We start from the raw sequence: 20,186 nt of genomic DNA on the forward strand, positions 1-20,186 counted from the left end.
GATATAATAAGTTCTCCAAAAAAAAGTTTTTCACTTGTTTGTGTAGCATGAGAAAATCAGAGTGAGAAAATATGAAAAAATGAGAGAGAGAAGAGAAAGAGGGTGGTGGTGATGGTGAGTGGTGAGATGGGTGGTAGGGAGCGTAAAAATAAAATCTCTTTATAAGAAACATTACTCCACTGTCCTTAATGTGAGGTATACTTTTTCTAGAAAAACTCTTTTTGCGAAAAAACTTTTTCTAGAAAAACTCTTTTTGCGAAAAAACTTTTTCTACGTCTTTCTCTCTTCCAAAGGTACACTAAGTACGAACTTTACTAAAGTTTTGCCAAGATCTGAACAGTTTCCTAGACTCAAACTCGGATACGGTTCTAGACCCATGTCCTGTTCGGACCCGATCCAATTGACAATCCTAAGCCCTAGATAACTGTTGCCCTGGAAGCATGAGCTGCACAATATCGTTCACGTTTGCCGTCTCTCTCTCTGCGCCACAAAAGGACAGGACTAAGAGACTCGTCTGATGTTTGATACGTTGTATTGACTACAAACGAATTTGCCGAAGCGAAAGCGAGTCGTATCGGAACGAGGGTTTAGACTGCGTTCGGGATTTCGCTTCTTCACGTATTGCACACACACACACACACAGAGAGAGAGAGAGAGAGAGAGAGAGACGCTGAAGAAAAAGATGAAGAAGAAGAAGGTCGGTGAGGAGAGAATAGGCAACGATTCATCCCTTTTGGGGGAGAAAAACAAGAAGGAGAAGGCAGAGAAGGAGGAAGAGAAGGGTAGAGGAGGGAAGGATGAAGAAGAAAAGGGTGCCGCCTTCGCCCGCCACCGGAAGAGGATCACCGACCCTCGCTTCTCATCTCTTCACTCCGACCCTCGATTCAAGCCCATGTCGAAGCGGAGATCCAAGGTGCCCATCGACTCCCGGTTCGCCGCCATATTTACCGACGAGGAGTTCGCCTCTTCGGCGAAGGTAGACAAGAGAGGAAGACCCACAAAGGGGAGCTCAGCGAACTCGCTCTACCACTACTACCGTCTCTCCGAGAGCGAGGGTGATGATGACCAAGTTCACGGGGAAGCAGGAAAAGGGAAAGTTGATGGCGAGAAGAAGTTGAGGAAGGAGAAGAAGAAGAAGAGGAAAGATAGGAAGCAGAAGGATGTAAAAATCGGGGTGGGAATGGATGAAGAGGCTGCAGAGGATGTTGAATTGCAAGTGGGTCATGGTTCCGATGAAGAATTGCTTGAAAATGGTCGAAATGTGGAGGATGTAGAAACCGATGAAGATGAAGATCTGCCCGCTTATTTGGGGTCCAGTGATTCGCAGCTATCTTCAGAGGAAGAGATTGGTTTGTCGTCTGATGATGATTTTGGTGAATCGGATGTAGACGATGAATCCCAGGTGAATTCCCTCCCCTGTTATTGGTTCTATCTCTTTATGCATCTAAATGATTTGTGGTGTTGCCAAGAGCTTGAAATTATGATCATTGGTTGATATTGTGAACAAGAAGAAACAGTGTCGAACATGTTTTGGTGCTCTCCTTGGTTCTGCATAAATAAATTTGTAGTCTCTTAGAGTGTTTCATGCTTGATTTTTTCTTCTTGTTAGCTTCGCAAATTATACTTGTAAGGACATGCATGCTTGAGGTATGGGAAAATGAGGTTGCAGATGTAAGACGGTCTTCAGAAATTTTAATATTCGGAGAGACTTCCTTGGGGAATACTGTTGCCATATATTGTCAGTCGGTATCTCAGAAAGGGACCTCACTGGATAATACTGATAATCATATGATAAAAAGTTAGTTTCGATATATCTGAACAAAATAGTAGTATTGATAGTGTTTTTTTCCTTTTCCTGTCCTTTTTAATGAGATAGGAAGAAGTGTCGTTGGTTGAAGAAGCAACTCGTAGATTGGCAATGGTGAACATGGATTGGGATCACATAAAGGTACTTCTCCATCATATCCATACGTGTGCATTATGTGCTTGTTATTTCCTTTTGCTTTATTTCAGTGAGGAATTGCCTGTAGTTTGAATTTGCTTTTGCATCACTTCTAATCCTTTTGTTTCATCGACTGCATTCAGCGTATCGATGGTTGTTTCTGTTATTATCTAACCAAATGGCCTGTTTGCTACGTGAGTTAGTTATTTAATTGATGTGTATTTTGCAACTCTTCCCTTCAGACCGGTGCTGGGTTTTGTGCCATTGTTTCAAGGAACCTGGAGGTATTTCAGGGAACCTTGGCTCATTGCCGAAGGGGGTATTCTTGTTTTAAATAGTGTTTCTCATCCCAAAAAGTACAAGCCTCTCTAGTCTCTACTTATCCAGCCAACAAGCATAAAGGGCAAACACCTTTGAGACCTTGAGATCACATGAAATATGGTATATATTCTAGTGTGTAAAGTGTTATTTCCACATTCTTATTTAGGTAATCTTACGGGAATTCTTGGCTCCTTGTTTCATCTCTGTGAAGTTTATTCTTTGATATAATGGCCTGCAATTTGTGGTAACTGGCAAACCATCTTTGGGATGAGATTGATAGGGAATTGTTTTCTATTTTGATATTATCGAAAACCAGTCAATTACACTGTATGTCTATAATTCTGGACTTGTCAAAATAGTAGATAAACTCTTTCTGCCCTTGATGGGGTTGAATATTTTTATTTGAGAAGTTGCTTAAATTCTTGCAGGCTGTTGACTTGTATGTGTTGATGAGCTCATTTCTTCCTGAAGTTGGACAAATTATATCAGTGGCTGTCTATCCATCTGAATTTGGCCTTAAATCTATGGAAGAAGAAGCAATTCGTGGACCTTCTGGAATCTTTGCTAGTGATGATGAAGACAGTGATGGGAATGGGGCTGAAATTGATGAGGCAAAGTTGCGTGCATATGAGAAAAGCAAGCTAAGGTGATTATTAATGTTGAACTTGTTTCACTATTAGTTATAGTACAATTAAGGTTAGCATGTACAATTTAAAAAAAGAATAGTTTTGGTTACTTGAATGCTTGATAGCATTTCCAGTTTAAAAAGGATATTTTTTGGGATATGAGCAAATCACAGACCTAAATAAGATTGGAGTACATTGTTTGATTGCGTATTTTCACTATTTCGGCTTTGATATTTCTTCAAAGCTTACCTAGTCTATGGTTTGCTATATTTGTATTTATATGACATGGTTGTCTACTATTGTCACATTGACACGGACATGGGCACGCGACATGACATGAACACACTTGGTATGATACAAGAGTTTTGTAAAACTAGGACATGGCCAGATAAATGAATAATATATATATATATATATATATATATATATATATATATATATATATATATAGAGAGAGAGAGAGAGAGAGAGAGAGAGAGAGAGAGAGAGAGAGAGAGAGAGAGAGAGAGAGAGAGAGAGAGAGAGAGAGAGAGAGAGAGAGAGGTGCCCCAGGCGCACCTGCACCCACTTAGTGGCACTTACTAGAAACCTGAATTTTCATAATATTTATTATTATTATTATTATTTTTATCCCTACAGATGTGAACCATATAAAATTTCTTATTAGAAAACAAGTTTTGGATCATGAGATTGTGATCTACATGTATTTTTTATAAGATCTTCAAAAATCAATGTCCTACAATGTACCAAAATTTCATGTCTTAGAAAATTCTATTTTTACATCCAAAAAATATGATCAATGGCTTGTAAGGCTGGTAGCTTGGTCTGTTTGGGATCAGCTTTTTAAGGGTACATCCTTGTTCGAGCTTGACTTGTTAGCTTGTCACGAGCCAAGCTGAGCCCTGAGCTTGTTACAAGCTGAGCTTCACGAGCTGGCTCGTTTTCTAAAAGAATTGTTTTTAAGCTTGATAATATATACAATATATAATATATGTGTAATACATATCTTGTATATATAATACATGTATAAAACATATATAACATTAACATGCATTTTATGTATATATATATATATATATATATATATATAATATGTATAAAAACAATAAGTCTAAGCTGAAACTTGAAACACCAAGATAATAAAAAGAAAATGTATGGATAACGGCAGATTGACTGTAATTGCACAAATTTGACTGTGTCCATGAATTGTCATGGTGTGGCTGGTACCGTGCTTGATGTCTTGTTGTGTCATATCGATGTGGGACACACATGCTAAGTAAAGTGTCCATGTGATATAGCTGCCTATGTAAAGAAGATATGTAGCTTGACAGAAATTGAGACAAGCCCGCCTTAGTTTGGATAGTCTGTTTGTGCATGAATTTGTGAAGTTAACAAAACTTGAAGCTTCAACACCTTAGATTTGAAAATATGATTTGGCTGTTGAAGGAAAATCATAGAACGATAGAGAACATTGGCCCGTTACATCTCTGTATTTTCTTGAACTTGCTAGTAATGTTTCCCATATATAAGAATCTCTCTCTCTCTTTCTCATGCGTGCACACACCCCTCCAAACATAGATTTTAAATTGAAGGAGAAAACTAGAAAGCCTATTGCAAAATATCAGGATGGTTTGGGGATTTTCATGCTATTTTTTCTGCTGAGCCTGATCTTGTTTTCAGTGCTAGGACTAAGACTAAGTAAAGCCTAACATATTGGTTTTGTTTGAGTCAAGCCTGATTTGTCATTGGTTGGGTGCTAGACCTAAATGTGTCCATGCTTACCGTTAGAGATCATATACACAGTGGATCTTCATTTAACAATCAGTGATAAGCTGTGCCTTTTTTTAATTCCTGATCAGGTACTACTATGCAGTAGTGGAGTGCGACTCCAGTTCAACTGCCGATCACCTTTATAAAGAATGTGATGGTGTTGAGTTTGAAAGAACTTCAAATATCTTGGATCTGCGATTTATTCCTGATACTATGCAATTTAATCCTCCTCCTCGAGACATTGCAACTGAGGTATCATGATTGGATTTAATTATGTCTCTAGGTGCCTATGAGTTTTCTTAGCCATGGAACTGTTTTTATTAGGTAATATCTATTTCTCCATCAAAATTAAATCATACAAGTGAATTTATTGCATGTTTGATCTCTATTTGTAACATTTAGCATTTTTGTAAACACATAATACATTGCGTTGAACTTGTGTTATCTTGATTGGTTCAAAACAATTAGTTCATGTAAGGTGGTCTGCTAAGTTTTAGCAAGAATTATTTTCTCTAGTCAAGTGATGTTCGGCTCTAGCCCTTCATGCTAGAGCAACTTGTGGAAACACTGTAAATCAAATCCACAAATATCAAAATATTTCCATTTATTGATTTTTTTATTTTTTCCTCAAATAAGGGAAAACAAGAAAACATCACAAAATTGAAAAATTCAGAAAAATGAGAGTCAAGATAAATTTGTGGTATTTTCAAAACTAAAATGGAACTTAATATTTTTATTTTTTAATGTTCAGTTTCTTTTTATTTATTTTTTAACTCATGATTTTCTCAAAGGAAACCAGTCATTATAGAATTCTTCTGAGAAAACACTCGCCTATATTATCACGAAATTGATATTGGATTATTGGTGAATGTTCCAAAATTAAGGAAACTAAACAATGCCTGTTTGAGAGATAAGTAGTGCTTTGTGATGTATAAGTCACTCGTTTGGTTGGTGGTGGTCTAAATAAATTGAAATATATCTTGATAAACGCCATATCTTATGGACAGCAGAATTTAGTTGCATTGCCACCTTTTCTTGCAAAGGAACACCAAGTTTGAGGATATTAATTGAAAGAAATTTGTTTAAATTTTCTGAAAGGTTGATTAACAAGTATTTTAGTGAAGGCACAATTGCCAATAAAAAATCTTTTTCTCATTAACAGAGAAAACAGGTGTGCGTGGACAACTTCATTTCTTTTGGAGGTCTTGTTACAAATTTGAAGACATGTTTTATAAGGAAAGTGGAAAAAATTGAAGTGCTTTCTGTAATCATATGATTTTATTTTTTGTTTGCATAAAACAGTTTTTCTTCAGTCATCATTTATTTGTTTATGATCCCTCAAATTTCATAAGATGTTCAATCTGAGATCCAGCTTGGGAGCAGTTTGATGACTCAGTCATCCAGTTTGGTTGCTACTTTTTCTTCTTCTCAGCGTTCTGTGGAATCTTGATTTCAAGGGGAAGAAAATTGTGAAAATGGTCGACAATGTGATTGCATCCACTCCTCTGAATATGCCTTTCTAATACTCTTATGGTTATGTATTGAAGATGCAGTAAAGAATGATCTGCATATGGTGGCTGAAAGTAAGCCACTAAGTTGCATGATAGCTGGTCGCAGCTATTGTGCGATGGTACATTGTTAAATGACTTATTGTGACAACAGATCATCTGCAAATTTAAAATAGCTGGCTATGTTGTTTTCTGGTATAAAAGATGAATGGTTTGAACCAATTGGCTGTTAACATGATAACTTTGTCTATGAACTTGCTAATATTGATTGCAGCGCCTGATAATACCAAATTATGTGGTGTCATTTAGGTGCACAGTAGTATTTTAAATGGCACTCTTGATTTGGTGACAGAAAGTTTTGGAATCTGACACGTTCCTCTACTAATTCATACCCTGTTAACTTGCAACCTGTTTTTGATCTCAAGCAACATTTTAATAGCTGTTTAAATGAAAATAAGTGTGGCCACAAGTTATCCATTTAGTGGGTACCCAGGCTCAGCTGTGAGTCCTTAATATTTGCAACAAGCAAGGTTATTTTCAATAACTTGAGAATATAAATCATTATCTATGCAATTCTGAGAGCTTCATCTAGAAATGTCTGCAGATGATTCTTAAGCATGAACTAAAGCTACTTGTCAATCAAAACTTGTCCTTTTCTTCTTGAATATCAGGCACCAGCAAATTATGAATGCAAAGATTTCCATACGCGTGCACTGCAGCAGAGTAAAATTCACCTTTCCTGGGATAATGATGAGCCAGAACGTACTAGGACTTTGCGCCAGAAGTTAAGTCAGAAGCAGGTCAGTGAAATGAGCATTTTCATGTTTTGATGCCCCAAAAAAAAACTTTTCCTGAATTGATTGTTCACCATCCAATATAAAGATTTAATCCATTCAAATTTTTGAATTTCTAGAATTTAACCAGTTTTATGATACAATTTGTTCTAGAGGGCAAGAATTTTCCAGTTTTTTCGCCCATATATGATGTTTAATTTGGTCAACTTGCCTTGTTGTATTTTATTGGTTCAAAGCAATGTTATAGCTGAACATGGTCTGTTTCTTTTATATGCGATTCATGTTAGGTACCTGTCGTATGTCAAACCTTGCAACAATTCGTGATTCTTTCTGATTGATGCTGACATAACTTTAAACTCGTTCATTTCTAGTGGACATTATGTCCCAAACCTTATCCATTAGTGATTTGGGTAGCTCTTTCCCCTATTCAAATGTGAGTTTTTTTGGATTGGGGTGGTTCGCAGTACATTGGAAGAAAAGATCCTTTAGTTTCCCAATTTAGACGTTGCATTGCAGCGTCTACTGCATGAATGTCACTGTTGAGAATAGATGATCTCAATGTGCTATCTATGTCACACAAACACTTCACTTAGCATGCGTATCCCGTATTGGCACAACATGACACAACACAGACACTTCACAAACACTATACGACACTTCATTGACATAGTCAAACCCGTTTCACGCACAAAACATTGTGTCATTAACTTTATCTATTTTCTTTTATGATCTTATTTACTTGTTTCATATTCACTTCAATTATGTTTCTTTTAAAATTTGTCATCAATTACATTACATTTTAATTTCAACTTAGTTTCATTATTGATGTTCCTAAATGTAGTGATTTAAAAATGTTGTTTATATACACGCACACACAAATACTTACATCTATGTGTGTGCGGCCATGTTGGAGTGTTCAGTTTAAAGGCAAAATGGTTAGTTTTACTTTCTGGACACTAGGAGCTCGTTATAAGTGTAACTTCTTGTGTTGTCTCTTTATGTATTTCTTTAAAACATAGTTACCTGTATCGTTCAAGGTAATTTCTCAGCAAAGGTTTTTCTCAGAGATATTTTCAAAAAGTGATTATTCTCGAAAAAAATCTCAAAAGCTTTAAAAATTGAAAAATATACATAACAATAAGAAAGATAGGGGAAATAATAGGTTTTCTATTATTTTTCTTGCAAAAAATAAAAAAAAGTTTTAAAACTTCTTAAAATACAAAAGAAACCAAAAACAGAAAAAATAAACTTAAAATATATAAAAATAAGAAATTTTTAAAAAATATCACAAAATTATCATGATAATATTGTGATATTTTCATTTTGGCGATGTTTTGAAAATATCACGATAATTTCACAAAAATAAGAACTTATGATCGGCTTTTCCCCTCTTCTCTTTCCTCTCTCTCCCTCTCTAGATCTCTCTCTCCCCCCTCTCCTCTCTAACGTCCCTATCCCTTTGACGTCGTCTCTTCTTCTATTCTCTTCTGTCTCCTAGGCACAACCCTAGGCCAAGCCTGAGGACCCAGGCTTAAGCTGGTCCAGGTCACCCCTCATCTAGGCTCATCCATGACGCTTTCCTGTTGCCACCTAGTCCTCTTAAAGGTCCATGTTGTGCAGATCCCAAACCGTGGTTCTGTTGGTCCCTCTCTTCCTCTTCACCCACCGGGTTCACGTGAAGACTATGCCTCCATAGGCTAGTCGGCCATCCCTTCCTCAGAGCCGATGCTCTTCTAGCGCCGACGAGTGCGGTCCTATTTCCTCGACGATCCGACTGGTGTTTCCTCATTGCAAATCAAGTATCAGCACTCCAGAACATGAGAGACCTCTCCCCAACCTGTTGCAAATTTGTAAGTGGTCTCCAACCCCTGATCCTGGCCTTAGTTAAGCCTTTACCTATTTCCCTGAACTCGAAGACTGAAACTGCATATTACTATCCATCCTACGCGTTTAGGCAGTTTCAATGATCTCGGACTGCCAACGTCCTATCTAGCAGACCAACTATTGTCCAGACCTTCCCTCATGTCTTAGACATTATCACCTATATCCTATGTCACACGGACTCGGCTAAGGAGGTGCCGCACCCGAGTCGACACGCCCCGACACGGGTGCGGACTCGGGTGCGGCTTCGGACTCGGCCCGGACTCGGTCAACGCCGAGTCGGACTCGGTCAACGAGTCCAGGCCGAGTCCGTCCACATTTTGGACTCGGTCAACTTTGACCGAATCCAAAAATGTCCCTAAAAAACTAATTTTTTATATTTTTTATTTAAAAAAATATATATAAAAAAGGCACTGTGACTGTGCAGTCTTTGCAGTGTGCACAGTCTTTGCAGTGTGCACTGTGCACAGTCTGTGACTGTGCACAGTGCTGTGCCTGTGCACAGTGCACAGTGCTGTGCCTGTGCAGTCACAGTCACAGTCTGTGACTGTGCACAGACACCTGTGGCATTTTAAAAATAAAATAAAATAAAATTATATATATATATATATATATATATATATATATATATATATATATATATATATATATATTTTTTGCCGAGTCCCCGTGTCCAAAAATTTTAAAATTGTGCCGCACCCGCACCCGCACCCGCACCCATGTGACATAGCCTATATCACAAATTGATAGATCAATGCACTTCGGAATATGTCCCATGAGCAAAGAATACAATGTAGTTAAACACACATTCACGACAACTTTAGTCTCCTCCCAATCTATGTCGCTCATCTTCATAGATGATGACTCCCACATTACAGAGTGGCCTTGCGTTATTTGCTATCAGGAACTTTACGACAGCTTTAGTCTCCCAATTAGTGAAGTATCGACTTGTTCTAGTGGGAGACAATGTCATGACCTTCCTTCGTCACCAATGTGCCATAACACTGCATTGCTTGGGTCACGTATGCTCGGGTGCCAAACACCCGCTCAACTCAAGAGGACTCAACCACCTTCAATATCAAAACTCCCTAGCAGTTTGTCACGCCACACATCTTAGTGGGTGGTGATTCCTACGTCGACGCTTCATTGGTGGCTTCCATATGCCACACTCTCAGGGATTGATGCTGAGTTTCATATCAGAACCCGACTCTACTCTGCTGCCTTGCACAAAGTCTTTTGAAGGATGCTTGCTCTACACCATCTTCTACGGTTCGACTTCAGTCGCCTCCCAATTGGAGAAGTATCGATGATGACATCGATTTGTTCTAGTGGAAGAGAATATGCCGAACTTTATTCGTCACCGACCGAAAGTGGCACATGTGCGAGTAGAGCATGGTGACACACACATTACTAAGTAGAAAACCCATGTCTTGGTTATGGCATGCGACGATGACATGAGGCAACACTACATTACTCGTAAGCATAATAACAAATATTGCGAGATTTATGAAAATCTTGGGATAATATCGCTTGAAATTGCTTGAGTGTTTAAAACAACAATTTCACACAAGATTTTTAAAATATCGCGAGATTTATGAAAAAACATAAATACCGCGATTTAAACACGATATTTATGTTTTAAATGAATATTTTTCGTGAAAAATCTTGTATTTTTAATTTTAAATAAATTTTATTAATATTTTCTTATAAATAATATTACTTATATTTTTTAATTTATTTTTATTGTCAATATTTTGCAAAAACTGTGAGATTTATGAAAATGTTTCAAATTCTTGCAAGATTTTGAAAAATGCGATTTTGCCATTTTTAACGTTTGACACTATGCTCGTAAGTAGCTATACAGGCAAGCATTAGTGTGCATCTCATATCTCAAGTGCATCTGCTCAACTTCATGCTCCATGCCATGGAGTCTCTCCGGCCACCCGCGACCATCTGCCATGCTTCGGGACCAATTAGGATAACTAGGCAACACTGAATCTTCCTTTCCAACAACCCACTTATCATCCAAATCTCTATAATCTAATGATTCTAACCATATTGGCTCTTTGTTAGCTTTCCTCATATTTTCTCCCTTAACTTCATATTGTACATGACAAAAACCAATGCATTCATCTTCTTTTGATCACATCTATTCATTCATTTTGAATGCCTATATAATTTTATATGATTGAAAATCACCTATACAATATTTAAACTTATAGAAATGTATTTTGAAAACAAAATACAAAGTCACACAATTGAGATGGTGCCCCAATTTCGTTCACAACCTGATGCACTACACACCAAATTGAGAAATCAAATTGTGAAATTCATTAGTTCAAGATTCGAATGCCCAAATGAACTCCGCCGATCAACTTTTTTTTTTAATACATCTATTCGTGTTGTAATTTTGAATTGAACGCTTGCATCGGAAATCATTTTTTCAACACAATCATATAAACTAGTCATAACTTCTCCATTTGGGGTGAAGTTTTTAGCATAATAAAAACAAAGATTTAAATAATAAGCAGTTGCATGCAAAGTCTTATGGAGTTGCAAATTTCATCATTTATCAATAATGTTCCACATAGGTTTATGTCTTCTTTCAACATTATCATGGCTCAAAGCAATTTCTATTTTGCTCTATCTATTGCCTCTTAAAAAAATCGCATGGTAGGCTCATCACCATCTACTAATCGCAATACTTTCACGATAGGCAGTGTAACCGTAATTGCATATGATATGATATCCCAAACCTTATTATCATTACTAAGAATATGAGCAATCTTCTTAGCATCGAGCTTCTTATAGTAACTAGATCTTAAAGTTGAAGGCAAGAATAATGACTCCAGCTCTTTCTTGTTGCATCCAATGCTATAAAGCGCGAGATATAATGTGGCAAAATAAGTGACAGTTGGACTTAGAAGTTTTTTCTTCTTTGTAAACTAAAACTTATACCTTTCCAAATATCTTCTACGTTCTAACATTAAATCCAAACAATGTACCACACATAGTGTCCCATTTTTTTTCTTTGCTGTTGAGATATTCCCATCTGCTACATGATTTGGTGCATTATCTGAAATGAATTGCTCCATATTCTTTTCATGAACTTCGACAACTTCTTCACATAACTTATACAATTTTTCAATAGTTTTTTCTATATCGCTGATGTCAACAAACTTAAAAAACATTGTCCTTGATAGCCATTCACAAGAAAAATTAATCAAATTTCTTTCTTTGCTATATGTCTAACCATCAACCAACTTTAGGCCATTTTTTTGAACTCTTTTAACATTTTATGACTAGACTCTACCTCATCCTTTAAAATTCATATTTTGATCTTGTGGTAAGAAAGTGGTTTAAACCCTCGCTCGTAGTTTGCAACAACTTTTAGCATTGAACCAAAATATAAGCTATTACAAAGATTAAACGATAGGGAATTGACATAAAAAAAAATCTCCTAACGGCACAATATACATCTTTTCTCTCATCCCTTTTGAATACACTATTAATTGTGATTTGTCGTGCTCTTTGTACAAATTGGTCCATGGGTTCAACTATGCTTTTTTTTTGCCACGCTACTTGATTCACCATCAAACCAAAATGAACTCATACCAATTTCAAATTTTCTTTGTTCTTTCTCTTGTCTTCTTTTCTTATAGTTCGTTAGAGTGTTAGACTATTCTGAAAAAACCTTTTCACATCTTCTGAAACGCTATCGCATATGCTTAGACTATGTCTTGTGCCAATTAAATGATTTCAACCTCGAAATGCCACCTACAATTTCTTTCTTGGAGTATTTGCATATTACATGCCTTATGAGTTTCTTATCCTTGGTGGAATTTGAAATTTTAATTCCATGATCTCACCCTAGAACTCTTCTCATTGTTCAATTGCAACAATGCAAATGAAAATGATATATATTTATCATGGCTCATAAGAAAAGACTATAAAGATTAGAGTTATAGAAACAAAGTATCAATTACAATTTGCAAATAAAGCATAAATAATGAAGTAGATAAACAAATCAATGAATTACTAAATCAGTTCATATATATATATATATATCAAATGGAGTAGCGTATTGTCGAATGCTTTATAAGTTATATATATATATATCAAATAGAGTAGCGTATTGTCGAATGCTTTGTAAGTGTTGAATGGGCGGATGCACAATTGCGCACCTAAGTCACATGGGTGCGGGTGCGGGGGTGCGGCACTTTCAAAAACCTTGGGTGCGGGGTGCGGCAAAAACAAATAATATATATATATATATGCATATATGATATTATTTATATAAAAAAAACTTGAGCATCAACAGTTGGAGAAATTTATTCAGCAAGAATCTTTTGGAAGCAAATGAGACAGATGAGGACATGACACGAGTGTAAGTTGAAGTATCCATGAAACGTAGCGTTTATATTCAAGATTGAACAAGATCTAGGAGTAGACATTGGGCCCACCCGGTCTGGCCCGAACTAGACTCAGGCCCATCTAAAGCCCTGCCTGACTCTTGTTGCTGAGAACCCCCTCATGTCGATCTTTGGCAAGCAGCCTAGCATGCCTGTATTTTCAGGGAGAGTTGAGAAACACGAACAATCGGACCAATCCAGAAACTTCAGCTTCTGTTGTAAAATCCCACATAAAAAATCCTTTCGGACCCGGGTCAGATCTGGATCCGGTCCGGACCCGTAACCCATTAGGGTTATTAGCGTGCGAATGCGAGGGTTAAAACCCTCGCATATTTCAAACCCCCGTAGCCTCCCCTTCTTCTGAGAAAGGAAACCCCTTCGGGGTTTCCTGAATCGGGCGTCCCCCAAGCCTTCAAATAATCGCAGAGGGGGGGGGGGCTCATTGCCTGCGCCTCCCTCCTATGCCTCATCTCCCCTCCCGATCGCCCTCCTCATCTCTCTCTCAATCGCTCTGCCTCGTCTCCCTCGACTCGTCGGAGAACCGGTATACTCCCGAACACCACCGGCCCCTGCGTGCGTCTGCGAGCTCAGCGCCATCCCCTCTCCTTCCTCCAGATCGTCGTTGCCGCCGCCGTCGTCGTGACCTCGTAGGTAAAAAGCCTCTCCTTGCGATTTTCCTTTTCGGTTGGGTGTCCGGAGAACCGGCAGAGGGACGACAACCTCTGTCGTGCCCTCCCTCTCTCCTCTGTTTCTGATCAGGGTGTCGGCAGGAGGTCGGTGGCTCATGCCGCCCTTGACTCTCTCTCTCTCTCTCTGTGTCGCCGGAGGGTCGGCAGTCCTCTGTCGTTCCCTCCCTCTCTCCCGTGGTGTGCCGGAAGGTCGGCAAGGAGCTGATGGCCCCCTGTCGTGCTCTTCCCTCCTCTGCTCCTTGCCGGAAGGTCAACGCACCCAAGGTCGGGTTGACCGCACCCATACCCGCACCCGCGTCGAGTCGCGTCGACGCGGGTGCGGCACTCTGCTAGCCGAATCCCTGTGACATAGTTGCGCACGGTGCATCCGCCTAAAAGGCCTTTAACAACGGCTAAACCACAAATAATGAGGTAGATAAAGAAATCAATATATATATATATATATATATATATATATATATATATATATATATATATATATATGAGAGAGAGAGAGAGAGAGAGAGAGAGAGAGAGAGAGAGAGAGAGCGAATAGCGTATTGTTGAATTCTTTGTAAGTGCTGAACGTGGGGACATGCGGTCGCACATTGTGCATTTGCCTAAAAGGCCTTTAACTGCAGTCGTGACCACTGCTAAGGGCCTTACTTGCTATTGCAAAAAAACCTGTAAGGCCTTTAACGGTGGTTGCGACCACCACTAAAGACCCTTTTTGCAGATTTTTTTCCGCCACTGATCGCACACGTGATCAGTAGCAGGGCTTCGTCCGACGGCTCCGTTTGATGATAAGGTGTCCGACAATACGCCAATCTCATATATCAAATACACACAAGAAGTGCAATTTTAATTGTAAATACAACAATTTTGTTGTAACTTTTAATATATGTAAATATACACACACAACTAGGGCATGTAAAGAGTAAATTCCATGACAAAATTTCTCAATCCTATACACAAAATTCATCTAAAGTTCTTAACAAACATCAAGCTAATTTTTCATGCATGCTTGCTTGAAAAATTAGCTTTATTAAACTACTAAAATCACATAATAATCCATGTCTACACTAGTTACTCTTACGAACAGAAAAGCTTAAACTTGTTTTTTCAATTGAAAATACGTGAACAATATTGCGCTTTATGGCATTACAAGACAAACAGCAAACATTTCCATTTATCAAACAGTTATTTTTAATTTCTATGATATAACAGTCAATTACATGTACACACAGTCACATGCATATTTGCAACTAATCACACAATATATAAACAAACTGAAAAAGAAGCGGAAACAAAGAGAAGCTTAAACAAAATAAACAAGTTAACATACATGATTTTTATATACACAGTCAATTAATTGCAAAAAAAAATCTAGTCATTAAGGAGGAGGATGGAAGAAGAATTAGGAAAGGAGGAGAAGAGCGGAAGAAGGAGAATGAAATAAGGGAAGGAAAGAAGAAGAAAAGGAAAGAGAGAAGAACAGGAGAAAAAAAAGAAGAGAGAGAGAGAGAGAGAGAGAGAGAGAGAGAGAGAGAGAGAGAGAGAGAGAGAGAGAGAGAGAGAGAGGCCATCGGGCCTGTTTCGACCTCCATTTGACCCAAGTAGGCCGAGGCGCCTCAGCTTGATGCATGCCTCACCTGAAGGCGTACATCTCAAGGCTTATGAGGTGCACACCTCAGGCCTTCTGCACTAATAAGGCCCTTGCCTTGAGACGAGACACTTTTTGCACCTTGAAGCACACTTTTCACAACACTGGCGAAAGGAGAATATTCATCACATGCTTTTCAACACTATCTAAGGGGCAATGGGATTAAACAACAAATTTCATATCCCAATACTAAACAGAATGGAGTTCCCAAGAGAAAACACAGACATGTGATGGAAATTGGGCTTAGGGATGTCAATTAAATTTTGATAATAAATAAACCATGCTAAGCACCTGTATTACTAGATCCACCATTTGGTTGCTAGATCTATACAAACAAGAGTGTGTACCACCGTATGGTATCATGGTACAGAAACCACCATATCTATAACCAATCAGATGTAACTTGTTCCATATCTTGATTAGGATTTGGACTTGGACCGGTGGAAGTTAGCTGCTGGCTCTTGGGTTGTATGACCTAGTTGGATATCTCATGTGGCCCAATCTGACCAGATATATGCACATGTTCTCATGCACACAAACACACATTATTAATTTTTTCTGACCATCCATATACACATGACTAGATGGTTTTTTGAATTAGGGTGGGTGAACATTAGCTTCCTTGGGAGGGCCTCATTATGATTTTTGAACATTACTTATCAATTTTATTTAGCTTTTTTGAATAATTTTGTTATCAAAATGTGGCATTACTCCACTTAACTTTAACTAGCCTGTTACATTCCTTGCTTCTTTACTGATGTGGAGCTCTATGTTTCATGTAGCTGCATGAAATGGAATTCAAGGACTTTTTGGCTTCTGATGATGGAGAGTCTGATGATGATGAAGAGGATGGAGAAGACAATGGTAATGATGATCACCAAGACCTTGCTGCTTCAGGCAATGCAAAGCTGAAGCAAAAGAAGCGAGATAAGTTTCTTGCACTGTTGCAATCTGGGGATGGTTCGGATAGCAAGGATGTTGTGGATATGGAAGTTACTTTCAACACTGAATTGGAAGACATAAGCAAACGGGTTCTTGACAAGGAAAAGAACAAAGATTCTGAATCATGGTGGGAGGATCATCTAAGGAAAAGACGCGAGAAAAAGAAAGCTAGGAAGAGAGGGTCAAAGTTGTCTTCTGAAGATGATAGTAGTGATTCATATGAAGACGAAGAAGCGCTTGCCACCAAGCCTGATGACTTTTTTGTGGACGAAGAAGCGTTTGATGCCAACGACAATGTAGACTTGGACGGTGGTAGGGATGGATTACCAAAGAAGAAAAAAGTTGATCACAAAAAGGACAAGAAGAAAATATCAGCGGCCAAGGAAAATGGTGCAAGTAGGGAAGAGCTTGAGCTATTGCTTGCTGAGGATCATGCCACAGGCCATAAGGTGAAGGGATATAATTTGAAGTCTAAGAAGAAAAACGGTAAAAAGAAGGATGTGCTATCTGATGATGAGTTACCAGAGGTTGATTATAATGATCCAAGGTTGTCAGCTTTGTTGACTTCTCTCTATGCCTTAGACCCAACAGATCCACGGTACAAAAGGTAATGTTAACTCCTGCACTTGTCCAGAAAAGTTATATATCAGCTGATGAAACAATCTCACGTACAAGCTTACACACATACACACACATGCCCATTCCTGCATATGTGGTACCAGACTCACGTAGTTATAGATGCATGAACACAAGTTTGCACAAAAATGAAGAATACACTAAGAGAGGAAACTCATTTACTGTTCATGTTATCTGAAAAGTTCTTGGTTGTTGCAGGAGTGCTGCTTATTTACGACAACTATCTCACAAACAGAAGGGGATTGTTGATGAGGTGGCCGAGGAGGTGAAGAATCCTGATACAAAATATGAAGTTAATCCTGATGATAAGCCCGCCAGGAAGGAGAAGCTTGAGCTAATGTCATTGGTTAAGTCGATTAAAAGGAAGGTCGGATCCAAACCCAACTGAAAAAAGTGAATGCAGTTAAGTTATGCTGCCAAAGATGGATCCAATGCCAATCTGCCCAAGTTTACACTGAAATAGGGCTATTCACAGACCCAACGGTTAACAGTTGAACTCAATCACTTCAAGGTCATTTTACTTTTGCTGTGATTGGAATTAATTTTTGTCGAGGAGAACATATTTAAGAGGTTTGTGTTCCTTGGCTGGGATTACCTTACAAGGAATTTTGGAGTTTTGGTCATTTTTAATAGCCAACTTTTGTTTTTTCATGAGTATTTGAAATGATCAGGTGGATGCTGAAACGGGGTTGCCTGTATGTCCGTGGCTGCCCATCCTCGGATCCGTGTCATTGAATCATGAATGTGAGTCGGATCTGATCTTAGGGAATGGAAATTGGCTTTATGGATCAATCCGTGGTGATCCATTTATAGGTAATGGTTTAGGATGTATGCATATGGCTTCATTCATACTCCCCAACAACCTGCAAGTTTGATTTATTATCTGAGAAGAAGAAGAAGAAGAAGAAGAAGAAGAAGAAGAAGAAGAAGAAGAAGAAGAAGAAGAAGAAGCTATATTCGTCCTTGTAGTAACCGAACTGCATCAACTAACCATAACCGGCCAACAACCCACACATCCAACCAGGATCCACCGATTTCTGAGTCATCTCCAATGTGCGTGCTCAGCCAATCACATGGTGCGCATCCCCACCGGAGATACTGCTATGTGATTGGACGAACACACATAGGATATGAGTTTAATAGATCGGTGGATCCCGATTACTTCAACTCAATGCCATTGTAGGGAAATATATAAGCCACAGCACTGGAAGTCACTTTGTCAACTTGATTAATCCAGCTTGGATGCACTAGCAATCAACTCTAAACTAGCCGACCCAATTAGGTGACTCAGTTCAGAATTGGATACAAATTTGCACACACAAGACATTTGAAGCTGAAAAATGGAGAAAAAAAGTAGAAGACATTGTCAATTGATAAGCTCCAGCAAATTAAAAGTTTTTAATAAGACATCTCTCCTTTATCAGGTGTCAGGACATACCTTTTTGAGGTAGAAGAGGACATCGGTTGGGTAGCTGATGGGTTTTAGGATACCTCAACCCAGTGCATGTGCAGCATGAAAACCCAATAAGAACAGGTTCTGAACGCTAACCTATCAGGCTTAAAATCAAGCCAAGCCCAAAGAGAGATGAGCCCGGGTTCATATGGGCCTAAATCAACTCAACCCAATAAGGCTAGGGCATAACCCAAACCTGGCAAGGGTGAGGTCCGCTGGTTAGGGCCTGATTGTGGGTAGTTTGGGCTCAGCTCATTAAGTGTAAACCTCTATTTGGGGTATCCCATGTGGTAAGCGGGGTCCTGTGCCAAGCTGAAGGCCCAGGTTGAATCCCTCTGACACATGGGGCTTAAGAGATATCTGGTAGGGGTCTGCCTAACCCCAGCTTGCCTATAAAAAAAAAAACCTCTATTTGGGCTCACCTCGTGAGCTCATCATAAACGAGCCTGAGCTTGTTATGAGTCTATCACAAGTTGGCTCCTTTTCTAAAAAAAATGTTTTAAATTTTTTTAGAATTAAAATAAATAAATAAATAAATAAATAAATAAATAAATAAATAAAAAAAAAAATATATATATATATATATATACCTGGTGTAATATATAAAATGAAATTATACGAGTCTAGCCAAGCTTCCCTTTATCTCTCTGGCCAACTCAATTTTGGAGCAGAGCCGAACATGGAGCTGCTCATCCTGTTTCCCAGCCATATTTGTATTTGTGGGGCCCTAATGTACATCAGGTTTGGGAGGCCGAATGTCCACCCTTAGTTTGAGGGGAACTTGCGGCCTACAACCCTCAAGTCTTAACTAACCATCCTCCATGCAAATCCAACCACCATATACATCGTCGTCAACCACTCTACCCTCCACCGTCGGTAACCCCAACCTCAAGCACCCATCTCTCTCTCTCTCTCTCTCTCTCTCTCTCTCTCTCTCTCTCTCTCTCTATATATATATATATATATATATATATATATATATATATATATATATCTTGGGGCTTGACTGGTCCAAATGTCTGCCAGGTTAAAATGCATTTTTCGTCTAGATGCTTTAGCGACGATTTTGACCGTCACTAAAGGTCCCATCAGAAAATTGAACCCTTAGTGGCAGTAAAAATACTGTCACTAAAGGTCATAGCAGAAAACTGAACCTTTAGTTACAGTATTTTGACCGCTAAATGTTCTGTTTTCTATTGGGACCTTTATTGATGGTCAAAACCGTCGCTAAAGGAGATAAAACATGAAAAAAGCACATTGTAGCATTTTTTATGCCGTCTATCATGGCTGCGATGAATGGACAGCAGAGTCCACAATTACCAGTCACTCTCTCTCTCTTATATATATATATATATATATGAATCACTAGAATATGAGAACTATAAATATGGGCATTTCCAACATTTTTATTGTAAATCCAACTATGTGGATGTGCTTGACAGGGTGAATTTGCTATGAATCAATTGAAAAATGTGATTTTTGAATGCTTGAATATTTATGATGATTATGAGCCATTGATTTTAAAGCCTTAAAAAAATATCGTTTATGCATCAAAATCAGATGATTAAAG

The 20,186-nt window shown here is 38.4% G+C and overlaps 1 protein-coding gene across 1 annotated transcript; it reads left to right on the forward strand.

The window, feature by feature from the left end:
- Positions 1 to 622: 622 nt before the first annotated feature.
- On the forward strand, positions 623 to 17,812 carry LOC149835931 (pre-rRNA-processing ESF1-like protein). Its single transcript, XM_090008865.1, has 7 exons — positions 623 to 1,402; positions 1,877 to 1,948; positions 2,692 to 2,909; positions 4,749 to 4,911; positions 6,839 to 6,967; positions 16,368 to 17,134; positions 17,362 to 17,812. The coding sequence occupies exons 1-7, from the start codon at positions 683 to 685 to the stop codon at positions 17,549 to 17,551; spliced, it is 2,259 nt and encodes a 752-aa protein (XP_089864991.1). The 5' UTR covers positions 623 to 682; the 3' UTR covers positions 17,552 to 17,812.
- Positions 17,813 to 20,186: the final 2,374 nt, after the last annotated feature.

Source organism: Nuphar pumila, chromosome 6 (assembly GCF_984573655.1).
Source record: "Nuphar pumila chromosome 6, dmNupPumi1.hap1.1, whole genome shotgun sequence".
NCBI classification, from domain to species: domain Eukaryota; kingdom Viridiplantae; phylum Streptophyta; class Magnoliopsida; order Nymphaeales; family Nymphaeaceae; genus Nuphar; species Nuphar pumila.

Bases quoted from the DNA above. Each gene is read 5' to 3' on its own strand.
- LOC149835931 (XM_090008865.1), top strand. From the start codon at position 683: ATGAAGAAGAAGAAGGTCGGTGAGGAGAGAATAGGCAACGATTCATCC. The intron at 2,910-4,748 runs GTGATTATTAAT...ATTCCTGATCAG, and splicing joins TATGAGAAAAGCAAGCTAAG to GTACTACTATGCAGTAGTGG. The intron at 4,912-6,838 runs GTATCATGATTG...CTTGAATATCAG, and splicing joins CTCGAGACATTGCAACTGAG to GCACCAGCAAATTATGAATG.